At 39.0% G+C, this 21,838-nt stretch overlaps 1 protein-coding gene and 1 pseudogene across 1 annotated transcript in view; one reads left to right on the forward strand and one right to left on the reverse strand.

Moving 5' to 3' along the window:
• STAB2 (stabilin 2) overlaps window positions 1–21,838 on the reverse strand; it is a 183,309-nt gene that overhangs the window by 133,074 nt on the left and 28,397 nt on the right. The window contains exons 6-13 of the mRNA XM_044679478.1: window positions 20,668–20,763; window positions 14,069–14,194; window positions 13,680–13,876; window positions 12,600–12,733; window positions 7,627–7,760; window positions 6,498–6,580; window positions 4,578–4,727; window positions 2,196–2,339 (exon numbers count right to left, since the gene is read on the reverse strand). Coding sequence (XP_044535413.1) covers window positions 2,196–2,339; window positions 4,578–4,727; window positions 6,498–6,580; window positions 7,627–7,760; window positions 12,600–12,733; window positions 13,680–13,876; window positions 14,069–14,194; window positions 20,668–20,763 — 1,064 coding nt within the window. The remainder of the gene's footprint in view (window positions 1–2,195; window positions 2,340–4,577; window positions 4,728–6,497; window positions 6,581–7,626; window positions 7,761–12,599; window positions 12,734–13,679; window positions 13,877–14,068; window positions 14,195–20,667; window positions 20,764–21,838) is intronic.
• LOC123250420 lies at window positions 18,998–19,430 on the forward strand (annotated as a pseudogene).

Genomic DNA, 21,838 nt, shown 5'->3' on the forward strand with positions numbered 1-21,838 from the left:
TTTTTAAAAAATCAGCGAGAACAGGATGTGCATGCATTAAGGAGGATTTGAGCTAAAGGACATCTGATTCGAGAAATACTTCAATATTGCTAACTGGGAAGTAGCTTCCAGATGGGTCAGGCTATAGATTGAGTTAATTGAGTTGATGTTGACTAGCCATGGCCTTCCTCTGCAAGGTTTGATGGGTAAATCCTCGAGGCTAATGGAATGGGTTACCAAAGGTATCATATATGGCTGGCAAGAGTTCTTCATCACAGAAAAGGGCATAAAAGTCAACTTTGTTGAATAAATATTATTAAATATGATCCTATCATCTATACTACTACCACCTGGGAGAGCTGAACTCTGATACCCATCAGAGCTCCTGAGTTACTTGGGTCTCTTTCAGACTCCTATGGAGACTGGGAAGGATGCTTTAAAAGGATATTTATGGTTTGTGCATGATGTATGGATACCTTGTGAAGCAATGTGATACGGTGGAAATGGGGCTGGTTTGGAGTCAGAGAATCTGAATTCAAATTCTACAACACCTTGAGCAAGTTGTTGACCTCATTGGTTTTTCAACTGTACAATGCAAGGGTTGGGTTATGTAATCTCTAAGGTCCCTACAAATACTAAACCCATTATTTTATGTTTCCTTGTCTCAATGGAGACATCTGTGTGGTTCCCAATGGCTACTGAATTTATTTGATTCAACAAGCATTGGTTAAAAGTCTACTATGTGCCAAGGACCATGCTAGATTATTTGAGGACTCAGACATAAAAATGAAAGAGTCTTTGCCTTCAAGGAGCTTATAGTCTACCAAGGGTCAACAGTAGTCATGCAGATGATTGGATACATTATATATATGTGTGTGTGTTTAATACACACAAAATCAATAAACACACACAAAATCAATGCAAAATAACGTCAGGGGTGAGTGGGGTATCATGGGAAATGATCATTGGAAAGTTTTTCCTAGCTTTGGGATTCCAATTTGCCTGATTTCATACTACTTGGAATTCAAGAATTTCAGACAGGTAAGAACTTTTGAGTCTCTTAGGTCAACCTGCATATATCCCACCCATGTATACAGCATTCTAGCAAAACTATTTACTTGTCTCCTACACATTTCCCATGTGGTCCTGTTCTTCACTTACAGTATCTCCACTCCCAGAATGCCCTTCTCTCCCTGTCTTTGTCTTTTGACATCCTACCCATCCTTTGTGAAGGGCATTTAAAAGACACCTCTTCCATGAAGCTTTCTCTCATTGAAATTCAGAGCACTTTGTATTGTTTTTATACACTTTTGTGTTCTCCTATGTATTATACTTACCTGTCCATATGCTTTAGCTTCCCTTGCTATTTGGACATCATTTCATGCCGCAAATTTTATCTTTGAACATTACCTATAACAGGTGCTTAAATATGTTTGTTGAATGGATGGAAAGGTAAGTCCAATACTGCATGAAGTACAAACTTAATGTAAGAAGCAGCTTGCTCATGGGGACCAAGGAGCCAGCTCTGGAGTCTGAAGAGCCAAGTTTAAGTTCTGCCTCTGACACAGGTAGGCATTGTGATTTTGGGCAGGTCCCTTAAACTCTCCAGGTTCTAGTCAACTCTTTCTAAGACTAGAGAATGGAAGAACAGTTGGCAACTTTCATTGGTAGAAGGAGTTATTTCACCAGGAATTCACCACACCAATGAAATTACACATCTGGCCATTAAGAAGTAATCATAAAACAACCCCCTTTTCCTTCTTACTTGGTGCTCCTTTAGGGCAATAAAAAAGAGGGTCAGGGGATCAGAGGTTTAGAGCTGGATAGGATCTTAGAGATCAACAAATCTAATTTTCTTATTTTAAAAGAGAGGAAACTGAGGCAAAGGTTAAGTGACATACTGTATCACAGTGTCTAAGAAGGATTTGAATATGGGTCTCCTCTGCTCTCTTCACCATATCACCAAAATGCCTAGGTTAATATCACTTTATTTATTTATTTAACATTCTTACCTTCCATCTTGGAATCAATACTGTTCATTGTTCCCAAATCAGAAGAGGGGTAGGGGCCTATTCAATAGGGGTTAGGTGACGTGCCCAGGAGAAGTGACTGAGGCCAGATTTGAACCCAGGACCTCCTGTCTCTAGGCCTGGCTCTCAATACACTGAACCATCTAGTTGCCCATCGTTTATTTAATTTTAACTGTGATTTCTCACCTCTGTGTTGCTCTCAAACACAGGTGCCATGTTGTCCATAGCTTTATCAATAATATGCAAAAGTCCGTTGGAGGCTATTATGTTCCCTTGTACAATCTTCCCTTTCTTTTTTCCTCCAGAGAGTTTGAGTCTAAGTTGATTGTCCTAACAAAAGTGAAAGGAATGGTAGTTAATAGAATGGCATACAGTAAAGAATGTTCAATTAGGAGTCAGAGGGCTTGTGTTCTTGGCTCATCTTCACCCTTTGTGAACTATTTGGCGTCTGACCGACAAATGGGCTCCTTTTTTCTTTCTTAGGAGAAAGAAAATCACATAGGGTTGGATCTCATTTCAGAAAATGTCTGGTGCTTTCAGCAATCTCAAATCACTAACTAGTGAAAAATTAGCCCATCTTTGTAATACTAATATTCTCTCTATAATGTCATGTGGTTGAGAATCATGGGATCTCTGATTCTACAATAACACCAATGACAATTTATAAGCAAAAAATAGTGTAAGAGATGTTTGTAAGGAAACAAATGATCTGGAAATCAAGTGGACTAGTTCTTTATTGAAGGTGACAACAGCTGGGCATCCCAGTTGTAGCACCATATTCATGGAATGTTAGAAGACTTGGAGGAAGCCTTCAGTGTTGGGCAGCTCCTCTAGAGAGAATTTATGAGAAGGTATTGACAAAAATAAGACAAGACTGAGAAGGTTTCAGATGGATCATAGTTTTGAGAGCTGGGCAGGAGGTTAGAAGCTAGCTTATCCTCAATTCTATTCTCATTTTCATGATGAAGAACAGAGAGTAAGGGAGGTTAAATGATTTGCCCAAGATCACACAGGTGTTAAGTAGCAGCGATGATTAAGCAGACCCCATAAGAAGAGTCTACATTGATGATATCAAAGATCCAACAAAGTATCCAAGTATAGAAATCATGTAGCCTACCTGAAGCTCAGGTTCCTAATCTACATCATCTAGATCTAGAAGTGATTTAGACAATGGGGATAACCATATCTATAATGCCTTGTGCCTAGTGCTTTCTTTAAAAAGTTTTGAATATTATAAAGTGTTACAAAAATATAAGGCATTAATGTAGTATTAGTCTTTCTTTGCCTAGACATTTGTGAGGAAATAATCACATTTTGAAGGTGATGGGTAGAATGATCCCTCATGGGAATAATAATATTATGGAAAATATCTAGTGAATTTCCTTTAAATAACACTGGCCAGGAGAAGTGGGGTTGGCACAGACGGCCCTTTATGAAATTTGTGAGCCTCAGTTTGCTTTTTTTTTAAAGAGCATTAGGAAAGATGGAAGGTTAAGTGAGAGGGAATAGATAAACCCTAGCAATCTAAAATAAACACAGCCTATTTCCTTTTCCTTAAAAGGAATGCTGATCTTGCTTTGTACCCATCCTACCAGGAAACAGATTTCATGCTTAAAATTTTCTTTCCTGTTCTAAGTTGAATGATTGCAGCCTTTGGCAAATCTCTCTGTGTCTCTGTGTCTCTGTCTCTCTTTTCCCACCCCCACCCACATGTAATAACTTATCCTTTTTGTGGATGATCTTTCTAAATTGCTGCGACTCAAACATTCATCCTCTTGCCAAACAACTGGGTCCTCAATATTGGCAAATTTAACTGGGCTAGACTTCAGGTGAGTAGGCTATCCCAGGGTCCATGTCTATTTCAACAGAGAAAACTAAAAATACCTCACATTTCTGTGCTTCTTTAGGGTTTGCACAGTGATTTATATGTCTTCTATTATTTTATCCTTGCAATAACCTTATGAAGTAGGTGCCATTATGATCTACCTTTTACAGAAAAGAAAATTGAGGCTGATGGAATCTAAGTGACTTGTTGAGGATCACACAGTCATATAGTCAATTGAAAAAAATGTTCTTTGTAATCATTCCTACTTTAAAAAATGATAAAAGTAAAATGTAGACAAAGGGAAGCTATTTGAGAATTAATCTCTATATCCTTATCCCTGATTTAGGGTTAGAAGGTCCCTTTTCACTTCTGTCAGTTCCTGATTATCAACTTTATATCCTCTTTCAACTGTTTATGGGGTTTTTATTGAAAAAAAAAAAGCCATGCGGGCTACGTGGGTCTGAGGTATTGTGTGTTTTCTCAACCCTACAAGGATCTAAGTCTCCCTTGCAAATAAATATATGGGAAAAGGTAAGCATAAACAATTATATGGGAAGCTGTGACTCTGCACCTCAATTCTTTTTCTTAAACGTATTTCATTTCATCACAGAAATGGCTGCCAACAAACCTGCCATGCATTGCTGCCTTAAAGTATTTAGTCCTCTGAATAAAAATAAGAGGGTTTGAATCTGAGTTAAAACCCAAGACTTAAAAATATGAACTATAACTATAAAGTCTCTTACCTTGTCTCCATTGAATATTTCCCCCAGCTTCCCAGTTAAGGTATAAAAGGTGTCTGTGCTGTTCAACCCTTCAGTGTCTACCTGGCCAGCAATGATGTGGAGTTTCACGAAGTATTGTGCATTCTCTTTATCCATCAAAAGTTCCTTGACCTATGAAAAGAAGAAAGTGGTTTCCTTTACTTTTCTTTGATAAACAAACCCTTCACACTGCAACACGACAGAGCCAAGGGATCTCAGTGAATACTTGCATTTACACAATTCATTTATTCAAAAAACATCTAAATACTATATATATATGCCAGGCACTATGCTGGAGGTTAGGATGGAGACAAAGATAAAGACATAAATTCTTGCCCTTAATGAACCTATGGGTTTCATGAAGAGAGCACTAGCTCTGGAGTCAGAGGATCTAGGTTTAAATACTGCTTACATTTACTACCAGTATGATCTTGGGTAAGTCACTTAACTTGTAGGTTTCACTTTCCTCATTAGTAACAGGAGGTTGGACTAAATGGCCTCTAAGGTTCTTTCCAGATCTAGATCTAAAAGACTAAGATCCTAAGTTTTGATGATTTGTTGTTGTTTGGTCATTTAGTTATGACCAACTCTTTGTGACTTTGTCTATTAGATTTTCTTGGAAAAAGATACTGGAGTGGTTTGTCATTGCCTTCCTCTGTCTGAACCCATTTTATGGATGGGAAACTGAGGCAAACAGGGTTAAGAGGTTTGCCCGGGGTCATACAGCTAGTAAATGTCTAAGCCCTGATTTGAACTCAGGTCTTCTTTACTCCAGATGCAATGCTCTGTTTACGGTGCTACATGGCTGCCCTATACTGACCATTACCTCAAACCATTTTCACATAAGGGGTAAAAAAAGTTCATTTCAAGTCAGGAAGACCTGATTTCAAGTCTTGCCTTTGATATGTACTAGTCTTATGACCCTGGGCATCTCATTAGTCTTGAGAGAACAAATGAAATAATATTTATAAAGCACTTTGCGTGGTGTCTGATACTTAGTAGTTGCTTGTTTTCTTCCTTTCCCTTTTAGTTGGAACACTTAGACATTTTGTGTTTTGAGTCCAAATCTCAGATCTCACATTATCTTATTACTTTACCTTCTGATGGCAATCTCTTTATCAGTAGTCTTGCCCTTTGACCAGATACAATTTCCTGGAATTTTCATCTTTGGAGAACCTATCCTGGGACCCTGTTATCTTGACATATCTCATGGCCCGCTCTATCAGACATTCAAAATGCCCTTCTCCCCCATCCTCTCTGTGCCCTTCTCTGGAACCATAATGAAATCAACACTGCCATGGTTCCTGGGAAAAGTATGTCAAGATAGCTCCTCTGATTGCTTCTCTAAATTCTTAAACTTAAATGATCTTTTCCCAAGATGCATTGTCTCTCCCATCAGACCATAAGCTCCTTGAGGGCAAGAACTGTCTACAATTTTGTATTTGTGCTAAATGCACAGTACTTGAGAAATCATTCATTCATTTTTCTACCTGTTCAACCTTGGGTAAGTCCATATCACTGAGTCTTAGTTCTCTCTCATCAATATAATGAAAGAATTGAATTAGGTGAGTCCTAAGCTCCCTTTTAGCTTGACCTTGACAATCTTATGATTTTATGGTCTTTCCTTAAATCACAAATACATATGCTTAGAACTTAAGACCCTACCAATCATTGCCCAGATCTCATTGCCAAAAGGAATATATGCAGCAGGGGAAATAGTCTTTTGGTCCTTGAACAAGGAACAGTTTCCCACATTCAGAGCCAGCATCAGCAGTGTCATTACCATCATTGCCACCATCACCACCAAGTCCAACACTTTGGCAGATAGATATGGTAATCTTTGGTGACCCAAACTTTTCCCTCTCTCCCATCCCATGTATATTTGCACTCACAGCTACTTACATTTGTTCCTTTTAACCCCTTGTTTGTTGGTACTAGCACAGTGAAAGGTCCCAGGTTACTGAGAGGCCAGGCATAGGCTTTGTCTTGGGAGAGAAAAACAGGACAAGAGAAACCATGATGTAAATATGATGAGGCTCATGAAGGATAGCAAGGGTCTCAAGAGTGTCTTCATCTGTACCACTGAATAGTATAATGCATCCCTGAATAAAGGGGAGTCCAATGCATACCAATGTTGACAGCTCTAAAGACATCTTGTAAAGGTCAATAAGCCAAGGATGAGCAAGTTTGTTAAGTGGCTGGTTTCATTGGTTTCTTGACTTGCATCATGTTCAGGAAAACATTTTGTTGAGTTAAATTTGAGGTTCTGATATATGACGTGTTTCCATTGGGCAGGTACACAGTGTTCCAAAGTTTGTAAAGAGTTTGAGCTACATCATACTGAATCCTCCCAATAACCTTGAGAGGTAAGCACTAGAGACATTATTATCTTTTTTATAGATGGGGAAACTGAGGCTCAGATTGTAAGTGATCTACCTAAGGACACATTCTTAGTACCCGAGACAGGATTTGAACCAACCTCTTTCTGAATCTAGTTCTAATATTCTTATGCCATGCCATGTTGCTTTGCCAACTATTTTACTATATTACTACCCAGTAATAGATTTCTTTTATTTAGAAAGGTTCCATGTAAACCTTGTTCCTAGTCTTCACCAGATATACCTATCAAACCTAATCTGCCCACACAAGAGCAGATATGACAGACTGAGATAAGGAGTATGATCCAAGGTATACGGCTGGCATTGGGAACCAAGCCTAAGATACTGTATGGGCTTCCTCTCTACTATGTCTTCATTGCCTGTTCCTTTTCATTTGGCCTGATGTTCACCATGGATAACCTGCTTAGAATTGAGTTCTTCATTCTCTGCCAGAGGCATGGAACTCTCAACCATCTATCCATAAAATAAGCTACTCTCTACCCATGATCCCTTAGTTGTATTGCATTTTTCTTCATCCTTTTGTACCCTTCTGGTTTGAACCCAGATCAAAGCCCAGCCTTGTGGCCGTGTAGGGGCTGGTACAAATCAGTGGCTTCACCTCTCTGTAGGAATCTGCATACTTAACTGCATACCCAGGAGTGAAATGAAGGAGGTCAGTTTTCCTTGCCACTGTCCTCTGGGTTCTGTGTTTAGGTTTTGCAGTTGTTCCATAATGTTCCCGTAGCACATGGATCCATCCCCAACATAGCCTTTCTGGCAAGTACACCTGTGTGGGAGGGGAAGACAGGAGAGAATGACATCTCAGAAGTAGGAGGGAACCACAGAGGGTCATCTGGTCCAATTCACAACTGAACAGGCATCTTTTCTATGACATCCAGCTTCTCCCTAAAGACCTCTACTGAGGGGAACCCACTATCTACTTCCCATGGCAGCTCATTCCACCTTTGGACACCTCTGATATTAGAATAATTTCTTTCCTGACATGGAGTCTAAAAATCTACCTCTGTACTTTCTACTCATCATTTCTAATTCTACTTTCTAGGGCTAAGAAGAACCAATCTAATCATTGTGCCACACAATTGTCACCAAAATGCCAGAGTATAGTTATCATACCCCGTCTCCTCACCTCTCCCAGTCTTCTCTTCTCTAGACTAAGCATTTCTAGTTTCTTTAACTGATCTTTACATGGCATATTATCCAGAGCCATGAAAAAGCAAGTGGAGCAGTTGCAAGTGTTGAACGTAGACTCAGGAAGAACTGGGTTCAAATCCCTCCCAAGTTATTAATTATATCTGGGATCCTGGTAGGTCATTCCTCACCCTTTGAAGCCCAATTTCCTCTTTGTAAAGGGTTGGGCTAGATGCCTCTGAGGTCCCTTTAAGTTCTAAATCTATCATCATATGACCATGAATCTATATCATTAGCTCCAGTGCATAGTATATAAAGGGTTCTTATATAGTATATAAAGGGTTCTTAACAAATGTCCATTGAGGGGTAGCTAGGTGGCTTAGTAGATAGAGCTCTGGGCCTGGAGAAGGAAGGTACTGGATTCAAGTTTGACCTCAAACACTTCCTATCTGTGTGATCCTGGACAAGTCACTTAACCCCCATTACCTCATCTTTACTGCTCTTCTGCTTTGGAAAGGATTCTTTGTATATTCTAAGACATAAGGTAAGGGTTAAAAAATGCCTCTTGATCAGTCATGGTAAGGGCCTTTACCTCCTCAGGCCTCAGTAAAAGTGGTAAAAGTTTAATTTTTCACAAGAGAAAGGAGAGACCAGAATTGAAAGACTGCCCTCAATAAACTAGCTGCAGGAGAATGATATCAGCACTCAACCACATGTGTTTTCTCTCCTTACTAGAATATAAACTCCTTGAGGGCAGGGACTGTTTTATTTTTGTATTTGACTAATGATTTACATGGTGCTTAATTAATGCTTTCTTTCTTTCTGTTTTACTTTTCATTCAAATTAGGTCCCAGAGACATAGAAGGAATGTTCTGGGCTGAAGTGATAGAATTCCATAAGCTTTTAGAATAACTTGGAATAACCTCTAAACTACCAAAATAAGAATTTGTTTTTCTAGCAATTAGGAATTCTTATGCCTGGGGCAAATCTATTTGGGGAAAGTGGCATGGAGCAGCATAGAAGGCAGTATGCCTTGCAGTGAATAGAGATGTATTTGGAGGGGAGTAGCCCTTTGCCAAGTCTGACCCATGTCTCCCATTCCCCTAACATTGATCTTTTAGTCTCTTAGGCCATCATGACTCATGTAGTAGAGAGTATGCTTTTGGAAGAGAACTTTGTGGGATGTATATTGTCTGCCTTCTCATCCACCTTTCAAGATCCTTCTGTCTACAGCCTCCTCCTCTCAATGGTGAGTTTTTCCCAGAACCTCCATTTTGAGGAAGGATCCAGGTTAGCCTTCCTTTAGTCCTTGCCTAGCTTCACTACTGATTCTAGTCATCTTTGCCATCAAAATTCTGCACAAATGCTTTCTCCTTCCCCATCAATTAGAATATAAATTCATTGAGGGCAGGAACTGTTGGTTTTTGCTTGAATTTATATTCCTAGGACAGTTCCTGAAAGAGGGTAAACACTTAATAATGCTTATTGACTTCAGAAGGAAGCATAGAAAAGGCAGGGACATAGAGGTAGGGGAAGGCAGGCAACGGGTTCTTGAGCTGGAAAAAAGCAGTGATGATCATGACCCTTGGCACAGGCTGAGGGAGGATCATGAGTACAGGGAAAGTTGCACAGGGAAGGTGGTCCAGAGAATAGGATCACCTTATGTGAGTAGCATCAACTGCCCAGCTCTTGCTATATCTTTGTTTTCTAGGGCAAAGGATGAAAAGGACTCTCATTTCAAAAGTTTTACTTTCCTTATGCTTTTTAATAATGGCAAATAACTTAGAAAGATTTTCCTCTTCTCAAAAATGAGGGAGTGGGTCTAGAAAATCTGTACTGACAATTCTAGCCCTAATATTCTTGTGTTCTCTGACTCTAAGGGAACCAAGAATTGAATGCCATTTTATGAGACCTTTTTTCTCATCCTGTGGGAACTGGGTCATAGCATCAACCAATTTCTGAAGAGTATAATTTTAAATGTTTATCTAGTTTTTTTTCTTGGTGTCTCCATTGGCCAGGATCATGAGGCAATTCAAAAGTTTTCTCTGGCATCAGAGGAACTGGATTCAAATGCCACATTGCCTAATTACTACAGTCATCTCAGTTTCCCCAAAGTGAGGGGGTTAGACTAGATGCCATCTCTGTTCCCAGTTGAGGACTCTCCAAAGAATTAGTCTGTATGCTCCTGTACTTCTCCAAAATTCAATTCTCCAGAAAGGATTTCAAGCATATTAACACACTAAGGAGTTAATAGCTGACAGGCTATAATTGTCTGCATTTAAACAGACATCAAAACTTTAACTAAAGAAATGAAGTTCTAATGAAGGAATCTTGGACATCATGTAACAAGATGGAAAATTGTAGAAAATAGAACTTTTTTGATATATTAAAATTATATACCATATAAGTACTTTTCTATTCCCTTTATTAAAAAATAGTATAATTCTTATTGCATTGGCATGGCCTAACCATGAGCAATGAATATTTCTCCAATTACTGAAGTCTGACTTTTTCTGTGAAACATTATTGAAAAACTGTCTTAGTTTCCACTACCTCACCATAGTGCCACCAATTCCGCCTTGAGTCCTGCCTCTACTTCCCTATTAAAATCTCCCCCTTGTTTTAAATCTTTTCAGAAAGTTTCTGTTAAAATACCAACGTGTTGATAAAGGAAACATTTTAACCTACATATTGTCACCTACCATTAACTGTCACTTTAGCACATGTGAGATGATCAGATTAGCTGGCAGTAGATACATTCTGATGGTGAGGGAAGAGGAAAAGGAAAGCTAAAGCGATGTCTAAGAAGGACAACCCCAGGGGGGGACTCTTGAAAACTAGCAGAAATCACCAGAGTGCTGGATATATACAAGATATAAGAAGATCATGTAAAGAAATCAATGATGGACACCGAAGACAAACTGAAATCTTTGTCACTTTCTCTGGTGTTTCTGATCATGGAGCCATCTAGTTTTCCCCACCAACCTTTTTTTTGTGTGCATAGTAAGCATTTGCATTCATTTCCAGGAAGTCCAACTAGTGTTTATATACTTTCCCTGGTCTTGTTTTGTACTGCAGACATCTAATATTTCACTAATAAGGAAACAACTATATACATTATAAAGCCCAAGACACTAATCTTCTCTTACACATGTTTCCTCAGGGACAGCTGTTTCCTCCTCCTGCCATTCCATTTAATCCCACATGGGCAGCACGGGCCAATATTCCAGAGTGTTCCAACACTCAGGGCAAATGATGCTAGTGTTGATTGTCTGGCTTGTTAATTCACTTAATCCACAGATTTCCTAGGTAAAAAGGTGCTGGGCAGGGGAGAGTGTGTCCGACTAGCATGGTGAAGGGCTATGAGATTATGATGCCTAAGGATTTGCTGTAGGAATTGGGGATTGAAGAATCATAACTGCAAAGAATCTCCGTAGCAATGTAGTCCAATCTCTTCATTTTACAGATGAGGAAATTGAGACTCGGGCAAGTGAAGTGAGTTACTTGGTTGCTACTTCATAGATTTAGAGCAAAAGGGACCTTAGAAATCATCTACTCCGATCACCTTATTTATATATGAGTAAATGGAGGCTTTTGGAGGTTAAGTGATTTGCTATAACCGCACAGCTCATGGTACAATGAGTGCTAGGTGTGGAATCAGGAAGACAGTTCAATCCAGTTTCAGACAATAACTAGCTATGTGACCCTGGGTAAGTTGCTTAATTTCTATCTGCCTCAGTTTCTTCATCTGCAAAACAAGGATAATAGTAGCAATAATCTCCCAGGGTTGTCATGAGGATCAAATAAGATAATAATTGTAAAGTGCTTGGCACACAGTGACAGTTATATCAATATTAGCTATCATGATTATTTATTTTATATTTGGATCTGGAAGAGACCATAGAGGTTGTCTAATCCAACTTTCTCATTTTACAGAGGGGGAAGCCAAAATGTATGAAGTTGAATGACTTGTCCAAGGTCATATAGGTAGTTATGTGGCAGAACCAGGATTTCAACCAGGACCACTGACTTTCTTTGGGCCACATCTTCCTAAGCTGTCCATCTATGTTCTCATGATAAAATAAATGGGGTTTCTGACCCAAAGGAGTTTCCATTCCACAGCCAACTTTGTGCAGTGCTAATGACAAACTTTAATTCCATAACTATTGCTTTGGGAATTAGAGCAGTAAATTGGGTACAGAGCCAGTATTGAGACCAGTAGGATCTGAGTACAAGTCTTGCCCCTGACTTATGCTGGCTGTGTGACCCTAGACCTGTCAGTAATTCCCTTAGTGACTCAAGTGGTTCTCTGAGACTGTTGCAGAGAATGTGCTTTTTCCTTAGTGGAAGGGAAGTTCCTTACCTGGGAGTTACCTATATCCATAAAATCATTGGTTCTCCCTGTGTCCTATTGTTACTCTGATCTCCCCCCAACCCCCAGGGAAAGAGGAAGCTGTTCAACAATAGAAAGACTTACTCTGTTTGGCCAGGTCCCTTCATGCTACAGTTGGCATTTTTGTGACATGGATTTCTGGATTCGCAGAGGTCCACCAGGCTGCAGCCCAGGCCAGGGACAAAGCTCTGGTAATGTTCTTTGCACTCACAGTGGGACTTGAATAGAGTGTGGAGGGAGGAAAAAAGGAATCCAGTTAGATATTTGAAACTGATGATTGTTTCCCTTTCACAATGATCACATAGCTAAGAACTGCAAGAGAACCAAAGGGAAATTGAAAGGAATTACTGGCAAGCAGGAAAGCTTTGAGAATTATATGTTGAGGGGCAGCTAAGTAGCCCAGTGGAGAGGGGTACAGGTCTGGAGTCAGGAGGACCTGGGTTCAAATTCGACCTGAGACATTTCCTGGTTGTGTGACTTAGGCAAGTCCCTTAACACAATTGCCTGACCTTTACTGCTCTTCTGTCTTAGAACTGAGACTAAGACAGAAGGTAAGGGTTTAAAAAAATAAAAAGAAACTGGCAAATGTTTCTCTTTCACAATGATCATACTTAGCTAAGAATTAGAGCAGAAAGAAAACAAAAGGAATCACCATTAAGCAAAAAGCTTCAAAAGTTACCCATTGAATTTATTGGAAACTTAAGGAAAAAAAATTTCTACAAAACAGAGGTCTCTAATCTTTTGTACAATCCTCTTTTGCTGTTCTATAATGTTTATGGAAATGTCCATTTTACTTCATGTTTGTTGAGTTCAGAATAAAAAAATAATGCATTCCAGTCTAATTTTCTACTCTAAATGAATCCTACTTCTGACATCCAGTGTGTGATCTTGGCAAGACACTTATTTCTTTGGGTCTTAGTGTCCTCATGTACAAAAATTGGGGACTTCTAAGGTCCCTTCTAGATTTAAAGCTATGATGCTATGAATAGCTAAGGCCAGTTCTTTCCTCTCTAAAATAGGAGCATTTGTCTAGATGCTATCCAAGGTCCTTTTCTTCTGATGTTGTATGATTCTATAAATATATTTTGCCCTTATTTTCTTAATTTTGACATTTGGGGCCAACCCTGTCTATAGAAGCATCCTTTCCATCTATCATCAGCTCACCTGTCCAGGGCCATCGTATTGGCACACTGTAGACTGAGTGGGACAGCCTCCAAAGTCTTCTTGGCAAGGGTCTATAGGCACACACACTTGGCCATCCCCTTTGTACCCATTTTGACACGTACATTGATGTCTGTTTGGTCCCAGATAAGTACACTGGGCATTCATGTCACAGACTCTTTCCAAACATGGGTTGATTGCTTGAGAGACAAAGACAAAACAAATGATGGATTGGCAAAGTTTGATGATGAACCGAAGAACTGGATCTCTTAGGAAATGGCTTTTCCAGGAAAACCAAGTAATGCCACTAAAAAATACATTTCTATCCTCTTGCATAAATCATTATACATGCATCAACTTAGCACAACCTATTAGTAGCAGGACCTACTTACGTTCACAGTGCCGGCCATCTCCTTTGTAATTAGGAATGCACTTGCATTCCAATATGGATTCATCTAAGCTGGAAGTAGAACATCTGGAATTTTCTGGGCATAACAAAGCTTCACACTCTGGAATTGCTAAAAATACATAAAGATGAGTCAAAGTCTGCCTTAGCACAAGAGATTTAGAACAGGAAAATGAACTCAGATCCTTTTTAGTAGAACTCATACCTGAAGAATCCCCTCTATAATATACATAATGAGGATGAAGTGGCTACTTCTGTTCTCCCTCTGATACTTACTAAAGGGTACAATAGAGTTTCGGATTGAGAGAAAGAGGACTTGAGTTCAATACTTAACATTGTCTGTTTGACGCTTTAGGCAAGTCATTTAACCTCATGTTTTTTTTTTTAATATTTTATTTTTATTTTTTAGAAAACATTTTTCCATGGTTACATGATTCATGTTTTTTCTCTCTCTCCCCCCACCCTCCATCCCCCAGTAGCCGACATGCATTTCCACTGGTTTCTTCCTGTGTCATCGATCAAGACCTATTTCCATATTGATAATTGTTCTAGGGTGGTAATTAAGAATCTACATCCAAATCATGTCCACATCAACAAGCAGTTGTTTTTCTTCTGTGTTTTCACTCCTGTAGTTCTTTCCTTTGAATGTGGGTAGCATTCTTTCCCATAAATCCCTCAGAATTGTCCTGGGTCATTGCATTGCTGCTAGTACAAAATTCCATAACATTTGATTTTACCACAATGTATCAGTCTCTGTGTACAATGTTCTCCTGGTTCTGCTCCTTTCACTCTGCATCACTTCCTGGAGGTTGTTCCAATTCACATGGAATTCCTCCAATTTATTATTCCTTTGAGCACAATAGTATTCCATCACCAGCATATGCCACAATTTGTTCAGCCATCCCCCTGGCAAAATTGGGACATTAATGCACTGCGGTGGAGTTGTAAATTGATCCAACCATCCTGGATGGCAATTTGGAATTATGCCCAAAGAGCGTTAAAAGAATACCAAAGAGAGATCATAGGGAAAAAGACATGTACAAAAATATTTATAGCTGCACTCTTTGTGGTGGCACAAAAACTGGAAAACGATGGTATGTCCGTCAACCTCAGTTTTTTGGTCTATAAAATCAAAAAGGTTGAATTAGATAGTCCAAGAGCCCACCATCTATGATCTGATGTGATCTTGTGTTCTGGGGAGGTCAAGGGCAACTCTCGAATTTGAATCAGAAGACCAGAGTTTGAATTCTATCTCTGCCATTCACTCTATGGCTATGGAGAAATCATTTCTCTTTGGTTTCTTCTTCTATAAAATGGGAATAATACGAATACTAGTGTATTTAGCATCCTGAATTAGGTGAGGAAAACCTTGTAAATTATATAACCTTATCAAAAAGTGAGTTATTATTATGAGAAAACTGAAATCTATATTTATCCAAGGTCAGCCACCTAATGACATGTTGACATGTTGAAAACACTTGGCCTTTAAGTATCTTTTGCTATTTGCTCTAAAAATTTAGGTACCTCGATTTCTCTTCTAAGTTCCTAGGTATTCATAAAAGTTCCTTAAATACCCTCAGTTTAATCATGTAGTATAGTTTTATTATTTCCTCCTTAAGTCCCATAAGTTTCTCCTTTAAAAATCTGGATGCTATACCATTTGGTGCATATATGTTAAGTACTGATACTCCTTCATTGTCTATACTATCTTTCATCAAGATGTTATTATTTTCCTTATCTCTTTTAATCAGATCTATTTTTGCTTTAGTTTTGTCTGAGGTCATGATTGCTACTCCCACTTTTTTAATTAGTTCAAGCTTAATAGATTCTGCCCAAGCCTTTTATCTTTACTCTGTGTGTCTACCTGCCTCAAATGTGTTTTTTTTAAACCCTTACTTTCTGTCTTAGAATCAATACTTTGTATTGGTTTCAAGGCAGAAGAGTGATAAAGGCTAGGCAATGTTAAGTGACTTGCCCAGAGGCACATAATTTTTAAGAGTTACAGAGCAAGGAAGCGTCTGAGGCCAGATTTGAACCAAGACCTAGGCTCTTAACCCACTGAGCTACTCAGGTGTCCCCTCAAATTCATTTCTTGTAAACAACATATGGTAGGATTCTCATTTTTAATCCACTCTGCTATTTGCTTCCTTTTCTGGGGGTGAATTCATCCCATTTACATTCATAGTTATGATTACCATTTCTGTGTTCCCTTCCATCTTCACTTATTTTAATCCTGTCATTTCTCCTTTTTACTTTTTCCTTCTACACCAGTTTTTTGCTTTTAGCTACTTCCCCTTCCCTCTCCCTTGTATTACTCCCCTTCCTACCACCAACCTTTTTATTACCCTCCTACTTCTCTATAGGGTCTTTCAATTACCCTCTCCAACTTCTCCCTCCCTTATATTACTCCCTTCTTCACAACTCCCTTTCTTATACCTCTTTTACTTCTCTATAGGGTAAGATTGGATTCTATACCCCAATGAATCTGGCTGTTCTTCTCTCTCTGAACCAAATATGAATAAGTTTTAAGTATTACTTGTAACTACTCTCATCCTTCCTTCCACTGTAATAGTATTTCCCACCCCCTCCCACCTTCAGCTCTTTATGTGAGATAATTTATCCCATTTTACTTCTCTCTTCTCATTTCTCTTAGTACAATCCTCTTTTTCACCCCCTATTTTTTATATCATCCTAAACAGTTTACTACCATATCCTTTGTCTATGTATATTTCTTCTATGATGATAACAATTTTTAAGAGTTACAGATATCATCTTTCCATATAGGAATATAAACAATTTGAAGCCCTTAATTATTTTCTCTTTCTTATCTACCTTTTTATGCTTCTCTTGAATTTTATATTTGGACATAAATTTTTCTGTTTAAGTCTGGTCTTTTCTTCAGGAATACTTGGAAATCTCCTATTTTATTAAATGACTATATTTCCTTCTGAAATATATAATCAGTTTTTGAGGCAGCTGTGTAGCTCAGTGGATTGAGAGCCAGACCTAGAGATGGGAGGTCCTAGGTTCAAATCTGTCCTCATACACTTTCCAATTGTGTGACCCTGGGCAAGTTGCCTAGCCCTTACCACTCTTCTGCCTTGGAGCCAATACACAGTATTGACTCCAAGATAGAAGGTAAGGGTTTAAATAAAAAAAAATTTAAAAAAATATGTAATCAGTTTTGATGGGTAGGTGATTCTTGGTTGTAAACCCAGTTCCCTTGCCTTCCAGAATATCATATTCTAAGCCTTCTGGTCCTTCCATGTGAAAGTTGTCAGATCTTGTGTAATCTGGACTGGGGCTCCATGATATTTAAATTTTCTCTTTCTGGCGGCCTACAACATTTTTTCCTTGGCCTGGGAGCTCTTGAATTTGGCTATAACATTCCTCATAGTTGTCATTTGATCTGTGGATTCTTTCAATTTCTATTTTACCTTCTTATTCAAGAATATCAGGGCAGTTTTCTTGGATAATTTTTTGTATTATGATATCTAGGATTTTTTTTTCTTGGTCATGACTTTCAGGTAGTCCAATAATTCTTCCCTGCCTCCTCCCCATAGTTACATGATCCAATAATTCTTAAATTCTCTCTACTGGATCTGTTTTCTAGGTAAGTTGTTTTTTCAATGAGATGTTGCATATTTTCTTCTATTTTTTCATTCTTTTGATTTTGTCTTATTGTTTCTGGATGTCTAATGAAGTCATTGGCTTCTATTTGTTCAATTTTAATTTTTTAAAGGTTGAATTTCTTCCAAGACTGTTTGATCCTTTTTATTCATTTGGTCCATTCTGCTTTTTGTAGTACTCTTTTCTTCATTGGATTTTTGTGCCTCTTTTCCCAGTTGACCAACTTTGCTTTTTAAGTTATTATTTTCTTTTTGCATTACTTTCATTTCTTTTTCTCATTTTTCTTTCCATTTTTCTCTGATCTATCTTATTTGATTTTTAATTCCTTTTTGAGTCCTTCCAGAGCTTGAGACCATTTCCTGTTTTTCTTTGAAATTTTGCCATTGGTTTCTTGGATCTCATCATCCCCTATTGGTTCTGTGCTTTTATCTTTGTCCCCATAGAAATTTTCAAGGGTTAAGAGCTTCTTTTCCTGTTTGCTCATTTTCCCAACTTTTTTTTTTGCCTGACTTGGAATTCTGCAAACTGCTTGTTGATACTGTCTCCTCTGCTGTTGGTTTGCAGGGTTAGGCACTGTGATCTATTTGCCCTGGAGCAAGGTCTTCATCACAGCAGCACAGGTTTGAAAGCCTGGCTGTAGACCTCTTTGGAGGTGGTGCAGGGGCCCGGGACTTCAAGGGGTGGGTCTGAAATGCTCCTTTGTTGGAGTAGCTTGCATCTCAGGATACCAAAGTTAGCCTATGTCCAGTCATGGAACCTGGCACAATAGGTGGGGGTTGGTGGTTAGGCAACACTCCTCTGTATGCAGTTTTGCTTCTGGTTCCCCCTTATCCTGTGAAAATCAACTCTCTGCCTATCTTTCAAGTTGTGTTCAGTGGGAGAGCCCCCTCACTCTGTCTTATTGTTGGTTTTTGGCTTCTGGTGTTTTTATGTACTTTTTAAAGATTGGTTTGGAAGGACTGTCAGAGCAGTTTTAGCTTTCATTGCTACTAGGCTGCCATCTTGGCTCCACCCCTGTCTGGGCAGCACTCATCACCTCCAGTCCCTTGCTGTACTAGTTACCTTGGCAGATATGAATTGACAAAAGCATTGAGGCCACAGTCAAAGGTGGGAAAACAGAAACTGTCAGATCCTTTTAATTCTAGTGAGGTAGAAACTCTGGAGCTGGTGGAGGCTGGGGGCAAGCAGGGGGTGGGGAGGGGTCTGTCATGGAGGCAGCAGCCAACATCTGAAAGTGATGCCTCATGATGGGACAGGGCTGCAGAAGTCCAGGTTGCTGGAGAAAATGGTGGTCTCCACAGGAGTTGAAGTTCTTATGCAATTTTTGCTTGTTAGAAGAACTTGAAGAAGGCCAAAAAGGAGTAGGTGATGGTACACTTAGTTGGGGACTTAAAGATGAAGATATGACACATAAGAGGAGGACAGGCATGATTATTAGGCCAACAAAGACAAACGATGAAAACAGAATATATAATCTGAAAGTAGATTGTGTACCTAAATGCCCAGAAGCACCTCCAACAGTTAGGTTTGTAACAAAAATTAATGACTGGGATAAATAATTCCAATGGGATGGTGGATGCATAGAGCATACCAGTGTTAGCAAAATGGCAAATTCTTATAATTTGGAATTTGAACTTCAAGAGCTAAGGCATCTAATGATGGCCAAAGAAAACATAAAGCTTCCACAACCTCCAGGAAGACAAACATACAGCAATTAATTTGAACAAATCTCAAACTTATTTAAACCAAGAACTCATATTAATGTCTTGGTTAAATCTCACAATGCAAAACCCCCATATTAAAAGAATTCCAGGGGCCAGCTGGGTGGCTTAGTGGATTTAGAGTCAGGCCCAGAGACAGAAGGTCCTGGGTTCAAATCTAGTCTCTGACACTTCCTAGCTATGTGACCCTGGGCAAGTCACTTAACTCTCATTGCCTAGCCCTTACTGCTTTTCTGCCTTAGAACCAATACACAATATTGATTCTAAGATGGAAGGTAAAGGTTTTTTTTTTTTAAAAGAATTCTAGCTGGTAAGCATGACCTGGACATTTGTAAGAATATATTTAATATATGTACATCCATTATGTTTTCAGGCACAATGGAAAGAAAAATGCAGCACAATTTCCGCCCCCTCTTATCAAGGCATTATCATTTAAGCATAAACCTGAAGTATTCCAAATGGAATTCAGGTTTTACAAGATGAAACCATGGCAAGAAGTGTCAGGTTGCTGTGGAATGATGTATGTTTCAGAAATCTAATTTCTCAAGAAGGAAAATTATAAATGACACGCTTGGTCCATCTTGCTTTGTGAAAGAGCTGTAATGTAAATTGTTTAAAGTAGCAGGTACAATAAATGCTGTTGCTAAATTTGTTTAATTTTTGAAGAGGTGTAGGTACCAACTACTAATAGTAACAAAAAGTATGTTCAGGATTGTTTTGATACTTCTTGTATTTATAAAAAGGGGAGAGCCAGAGAAAGAACTGTGGGAGCAGGAACGCAGAAGAAAAACATAGGATGAGTCGTGTAGTTTGATGGGGATATGGTTGGGGTTTTGAAGTTAAAAGATTGCTCTAATGCAAATAGGAATAACATGGAAATAGGTTTTGAACAATGATACATGTATAACCCAGTGGAACTGATGTCAGGTCCGGGAGGGGGGAGCAAGAGGGAGGATCAGGAATCATGTAACCATGGAAAAATATTCAATAAAAAAATAAAAAGGAGGGAGGGCGATGGTTTTCTGTTTTAAAGCAGCTCCTGTGTGTTACATGTAACAGACATGGTAAATATTTGTTTACAGTCTTTTTTCTGATAAATCATGAATTTAAGTTTAAGTGAAAAAAATAAAGGTAGTAAGTGTATGAATATGTGATTCTGAGATTAAAGTTAGTCTTAAAATGTAAATAAAATGTGGAAAGTGAAAAACAAAAAAGAGGCCACAGGCATACTTACGTTCATCACAGTTGGGGCCTGTATAGCCAGAATAGCAAAGGCACGTTCCATCCCCGTCTAGTCCATTGTTGCACACACCATGGACACAATTGCACACTAAAGAGAGAAGAAAACCCATCACATGTCTATGACCCTTTTAAACGTCTAAGCATCTTTTCTCCCACCAGACTGCCTTTGGGTCAGGAGGGAATGTGCTATGTGGTTAGCGTGGGAAAGGTCTCTGGGTTCAAAGTCCTCATTTTATAGAGGGTCAGTGACTTGTCAAAGCCATATAGGTAGTTTGTGGCATAGTAGGATCATAGGGTCCAAGGGCTAAAGATAGGTATTCTAGTCTACTCGTCATGTCTTACAGAGGGAGAAACAGAGGCTTAGATAGGTTGTAACTTGCCTGAGGACACACAAAACATTATTCATCTAGGGCAGTGATTCCCAAAGTGGGTGCCGCTGCCCCCTGGTGGGTACTGCAGTAATCCAGGAGAGCAGTGATGGCCACAGGTGCATTTATCTTTCCTATTAATTGCTATTAAAATTAAAAAAAATTAATTTCCAGGGGGCTAAGTAATATTTTTTCTGGAAAGGGGGCGGTAGGCCAAAGAAGTTTGGGAACCACTGATCTAGAGACTGAAGGGTCTCAGGGACTATTTAACAGAAGAGGAAACTAGGTTATATAAAGGTTAAGTGATTTATACCAGGTAATATAGTTGGGACAATGTTTCGAGGCTATACCTACCTAGTTGCTATCAAGTTTGACATGTGACTTTTGGCAATTAATATATATCACTTAAGTTCTCATTTATTTTCTCCTCTGTAAGGAAAATGTTATTGTGGGTTTTGTTCTTCAGTTGTTTGTCATGTCTGACTTTGTTCAAAGATTGAGGGATTTGCCATTTCTTTCTCCAGCTTGTTTTACAAATGAGGAAACAGAGGCAAACAGGGTGAAGTGACTTTCCCAGGGTCACCTAGTGTCTAAGGCTGGATTTGAACTTAGGAAGATGAGTCTTCCTTATATCAAGGGCTGGTACTTTGTGCACTATGGTGCCACTTACCTGCCTCAAACATACTACCTTGGACTCAATGCACTTCATAGCTCACACTCCATCTTTTTGCAGCTACTGGTCTAGAGTGCAGAGTGACATAGACTCATAGATTTAGAGCATGTCTTTACAGTTCA

Source organism: Gracilinanus agilis, chromosome 5 (genome assembly GCF_016433145.1).
Source record: "Gracilinanus agilis isolate LMUSP501 chromosome 5, AgileGrace, whole genome shotgun sequence".
In the NCBI taxonomy this organism is placed as follows: Eukaryota; Metazoa; Chordata; class Mammalia; order Didelphimorphia; family Didelphidae; genus Gracilinanus; species Gracilinanus agilis.